This window comes from Pygoscelis adeliae, unplaced genomic scaffold (assembly GCF_000699105.1).
Source record: "Pygoscelis adeliae isolate BGI_AS28 unplaced genomic scaffold, ASM69910v1 Scaffold101, whole genome shotgun sequence".
NCBI lineage: Eukaryota > Metazoa > Chordata > Aves > Sphenisciformes > Spheniscidae > Pygoscelis > Pygoscelis adeliae.
Genome location: NW_008824238.1, coordinates 7,351,113 through 7,356,864, shown reverse-complemented (window position 1 = coordinate 7,356,864; position 5,752 = coordinate 7,351,113). Strand labels below are relative to the sequence as shown.

The following is a 5,752-nucleotide window of genomic DNA, read 5'->3' as shown; positions in this document are numbered from 1 at the left end:
GCTTCATCTGCCTCTTCATCCTGGTTGGGTGGTCTATAACAGACTCCCAGCAGGATATCTGCCTCGTTGGCCTTCCCCCTCATCCTTACCCATAAACACTCAACCGTATCGTCATCACAACCGTTGAGCTCTAGACAGTTGAAACACTCCCTAACATACAGAGCCACCCCGCCGCCTCTCCTTCCTCTCCTGTCCCTTCTGAAGAGTCTATAGCCATCCATTCCAGCACTCCAATCATGAGAGTCACCCCACCATGTTTCTGTGATGGCGACTAAGTCATATCTCTCCCACTGCACAATGGCTTCTAGCTCCTCCCGCTTGCCACCCATGCTGCGTGCATTGGTGTAAATGCACTTGAGCTGGGCTATCGATTTCGCCCCTGGCATCGACATGCCACCCCTAGGCTCATCTCTAGTGGGCCTGGTTTTATCCCCTTCCCCCTTCAAACCTAGTTTAAAGCCCTCTCAATGAGCCCTGCCAATTCATAAGCAATGACCCTTTTCCCCCTGTGAGACAGCTGGACTCCATCTGTCGCCAGCAGGCCCAGTGCCATGTAAACCTCCCCATGATCAAAAAAGCCAAAATTCCTCTGACGGCACCAGCCCCTGAGCCACGTGTTGATCGGGTGTGTTTTCCTGTTCCTTCCAGTGTCCTTCCCTTCTTGTCTAACTTAAAGTTATTGTGGTATCTTAGAAGCCAAATAAGATGCATTCTCTATTTTAAACTTCAAATTTAAATATACAAATATAGTAAATATGTTGTCAGTAAGAGTAATTAAAATGTGTGATATGAAATGCTGAGTTTGCCTGTTCCTTCCAGTGTCCTTCCCTTCTTGTCTAACTTAAAGTTATTGTGGTATCTTAGAAGCCAAATAAGATGCATTCTCTATTTTAAACTTCAAATTTAAATATACAAATATAGTAAATATGTTGTCAGTAAGAGTAATTAAAATGTGTGATATGAAATGCTGATTGTTCATGTAACTGAAGGTTATTGAGGCCTTCCGGATTCAGGCCGCAAAGTTGAATGCTAATATAATTCCTTTCCTCTCAACATGCTTTAAGTATCTATTTGAACCAATGTTTACAGATAAATAAATGATAGGTTTGATGGTGAATCTTTCTTTAAAGAGAAAAGCGTACTAGTACTTATAGATATTTACTCCTTCCATAACCTATAGAACTCTGTTATCACCACTGTGGGCTTTCCTGCTGCAGTTTAACAGGTGGTAAATAGACAGCGAATGCAATTTCCATGATGTAGCATGAACAAAACAATGCACATTGATGCAGAGACATTAAGTGCTAACAGAACTCAAACCACACAAGTCATCCCTTTCCTGAGGAGACTGTAATCTAAGGCTAGAGAAGGCTAATACTAATTTACTTTTTCGATTTTTGCAAATGTGCACATAAAATGGGATGATTTCTCTGTAAATTTATTCACATAGGTGACTGATTACGAAATCTCAGGGTGAATTATTTTTCTCATTCTGAGAATACATTTATGGGAAAGTACCTGACTGGATTCAGCATTTGTTATTGTTAAGCAATTGGGATTCTTTTGTTAGTTAAACTGGGGTGTCAGTTTGAAATTTTATGAACCTGACATCTTCCAGAGTCCCGCCCAGTGCCAGAACAGACCTGTCATGGAGTGCCAAGAAGTGTCTGTGTAGTAAATTCTGCATAGTATGTGTTGGACAAATGTAAATGAGAAACTGAGCAATCTAGATTTGCCCAACCTAGCATAGCCTACAGGAATGACAAATACTGTACCTTTTGAGTAGAGTAATCATGTGCTCTCTCAATCCTTATCCTCTCTACAGATTTAACATTCATGTAGTATGTTGCTGGTCATTTTAGAACCGACCTACATGAAGGGGAGCGCTTTTTCATGTTATCTATTTTTGTAACATGTAAAATGAACTCTCAGTCAGTCTCCAGGCACACATTCAGAAGTTTAAGTGCTTTACTCTGCTGATCAACTAGCAAGAATGACCTTGAAATCAGAAACTGCTCCTTACTGCACTCTGGGGCAGCACCCGAGCTGTTCAGGGGCAGCCCAGCAAAGACCAACAGGCAGGTGAGCAGTAGCTCCTTGCCAGACTTAGAGGCCATGGACAACCTGACAATAATGGGGTACCTGGCACTAGCTGCTGATCATGGATCAACAAATGTGCTCAAGACAAGATAGCCTCCATGACTGAGAAGAGGCAATAGAAGACACGGTACATATCTTCAACCTTACATTCCCAGTGCTAAGAGGAATCAAGGAAATGTAGATGTTGGTGTTACTTTGCAGCAGTGCTTGTCAATACAGAGCAAAGTCGTTCCCAAAAATGGAAGAATAGAAACAGTGACAGACTGTGCCATGGTGACTTTCAAGGCCTTATAACAGTTGAACATTTAGTTGATATCTCTGACTGCTTCAAGAAAAAAATGTGATAATCAGTTATCACTGACACGAAGAGGTCTGTCTACTTGGAAGGGTTTTCAGAAATCGGCAATATTCTCCCCAGAATTCACCTCTGTGTGTTTGTTTAGTTTTTTTACACAAAAAAAAGGTAGACAGATCTGAGGACAATGTCAGATCTTGTGCCTGGCAAGCAGTGCCGTTCTGGTGGATTTCTGCAAGGCACAACAAACAGGGGTATGTAGGTAACATAGATGACCTGCGGGGTTTTTGGATTCCTTCCTGCCTCTTCCCTAGTACTTTCTCCTCCACTCTGGACCCCTGTTTCACATTTCTCCATCAGCCACTGGCACTGGATATTTCACAGAAGGTCCTGTTCCTTGAATTATCTGGAAGGAAAATTATGCTCACTCTCTGCCTACTGCATTTCTCACCCAGAAAGTTCAAAATGCATTTGGAAAGTGTCTGTGAAAGGTTTTAACCGCCCTGCTAAACCCTTGAGTGCTGCTTTTAAAGACTATCCATTATGTGGAGGAGGCTTCTGACAATGGCCTGGGAACACGAGACCTGAGCCTGCTTCAGCAGCTGGCTCTCCTTCCTGGCACAGCGGCAGGCTGTCATGGCGCTGCCGGCTGAGTGCAGCTCACAGCCACCTCATCCCTCCGGGGCGAGGGCACTCAGGAGTCTGCTGAAAAAAAGCAGGGTTTTGCTGGAAAACGCCAATTAATCAAAACTGAGCTCTTTCATGGGAAAACATCTCATTTGACAAACTTCCAAAGAAACAGAGGAAAGTTTGCACTAGAAATATCCTTCTTTTCTGTCAATGTGCCTAATACCTGATAGGTGACCAAAACTCCTAAGACTTGCTTCTCCAAGATCTAGGGCTCCATTGGTCCATCTGCTAGGACTGCTGGCTAGCCAACAACCTAGAGGACTGTGCTCCTGGGCACAGTTTCATTAATTTTGTGGTAGTATAAACATTCCTTTAAAAAAATCAGACTTTTACCATAGGAAATGTCAAAATTTTGACTTTTCAACCTGAAATAAAAGAATTTCCAGCAGAAAAGGAATTTCACTTTATGTTTGTCTTTGCTAACCTTTCCATACTTCTTAGGAAGAAAGTACTCAAGGAAATGTTCACAAATCCTGTGATACCATTGTCTCACTTCTGTTTTCCCTTGATGTTAATGGTTAAGTAGGTTAGTCAAAACTAGCTGTATGTACTAGAGACATACGTACTTCTCAAATTCTACCTAAATTCTCAAAAATCGTCTCCAATTAAAATGTGGACTCCGTTAATTTATTGCCATTGACGATCAGCCTATTACATTGTCCATTCAGCCAATTTTTATCTTCAGAATATATAGTTATAGATTATACATACTGATACAGTAAAAACAACTGCTTCAGCAAAATGAACTGCTTCCACCATTCTGTGATCACATACAACCATGTCAAGAAAAATGAAAGCTAAATGAAGGACTGGTCAAAGGTGTGACTTTAAGTTATCAATATACAATGTTCTGAAATTGTTCAGTGCTACCTCTTATCAAAGGACAACTACACATAAACATTTATGTGGGGAAAACATACCTTTGGGTAATGCACATATTAAAATTATCGGTATCTAAATAGTAAATTAATATTGAATTGCATTTTTGTTATAAACTGAAAAGAGAACCATAGGAATCAAATTAATCCAATCACACAACAGCATTTTTTCATTTTCTATTTACATTCATTTTTCAAAGGTAATACTGCAATGTATTAGAAACAGGGAAAAAAATAAAGCCCAAAGAACTTCATCAAAACAGCAAAGCCTAGATTCTCAAAGCCTAGATTGTGCAAGTGTTAGAGAAGGAAAGTGGTCATATGTAGGTGAAACCATTACGGGACATGGATTTTGTTTGGTTTCTCTTCACCTTTTAGTTTTCCTGTATACTAGGTATAAAACCAGGACTGATGGAAAGCTTTTGTACTGTGCATATCTGCACAACAAATTTACTTGGCATATTTTTTGCAGTACCTTTTCTTCAGAGGTGATATATCTGGAACGTATTCTTGTTTCTTATATGATATCCTTCAAAAATTCACTGGCTGTGGACAGAACACCTCTCTTAAATCTTTCCTTTGATGTGTTTGTGCAAACTCCTAAAACGTCATTCTTTGCTTCAGTAGGACTCTGTGCCATACTTCTTAGTAGTAGTATCGATAGCAGTATTAGTTCAATATTGTTGTCATAGTTCATGTTATGCTGGTAATGCACTGGGCTTTGTATTCACATAAAAAAAATAACACCTCAACAGTATTTAGTGTATAAATAAATGTTATTTTGGTATGGGCAGAATTTGCACATCTACCACATCACTGGGCATAACTGGGATGTGGCTCAGGTGAGGGCCAAGGGCCAGTGATGGAGACTGAACGTGGGTCTGGAGTCAACGGTGCTGGTTGCAGCACTTTCTCAGCTCTCTCCTTCAAGGCCACTGCATGGCTTCGTTATCAGAGCTGACCCTGTGCCTAGGCAGCCAGCCCCAGAGGGGTTGTACTCGGGGTCCTGGCAATGCCTGCACTCCCCTTTGGTGATGGGGAGGCGAAAAAAGTCAGTTCTTTCGCTCTTTGGGGCATCTTGAAAACTCATAACACTGGTGTTACTGTTCTTACCTTAGTACTGACTACTAAATTTTTTTATCCCACAGGAAAATATCTGTCTTGTGAGTTTCATTGAACTTGTGCTAATATAAAGGCAGTTTCCCCACTGGAAGCTTCAGGGCAATTTACATTAATACTAAGGGGAAGTACTCATCTTTGATTTCTGACTTTCTTCATTTTTCTACTTATCTTTATGGGATGCATCATTCAGCTGAGCATTTTTAACAATTACAGATTCTTTTGAGAAATACGTTTTGGTGTATCCCAAATATTAACGTGGATCTGGCAGTTGTCTTTGAGCCTGAAATAAAGCTCAGAAAGCAAGTGGTTAAAAAATGTTGAGGAAGTAATGTACAAACCAATGAAGCCTGGAAGCCACTGAAGTGATGTTTGTGATATTTTACATTAGAAATACCAGCTACTACATGGAATATGTGATTTAACTGTTTGTTGGCTCTTCCTGTGTTAGAGGAGTTCCCACCTTCCTCTGATGCCTGTGGTGCTGCACAACTTTTCAGATCCTTTCTTTTCCTCCCAGCACTCCCAGCTATAACTATGCACCAAACATGGATAAGCACTGGATCATGCAGTACACGGGGCCCATGCTGCCTATTCACATGGAGTTTACAAACGTCTTGCAGCGCAAAAGACTTCAGACCCTGATGTCAGTTGATGACTCTATGGAAAG

At 40.9% G+C, this 5,752-nt stretch overlaps 1 protein-coding gene across 1 annotated transcript in view; it reads left to right on the top strand.

Annotated features, from left to right (window-relative positions):
• SULF1 (sulfatase 1) overlaps positions 1 to 5,752 on the top strand; it is a 67,345-nt gene that overhangs the window by 29,962 nt on the left and 31,631 nt on the right. Inside the window, exon 6 of the mRNA XM_009335041.1 lies at positions 5,603 to 5,752. Within this exon, the coding sequence (XP_009333316.1) occupies positions 5,603 to 5,752 (150 nt within the window). The remainder of the gene's footprint in view (positions 1 to 5,602) is intronic.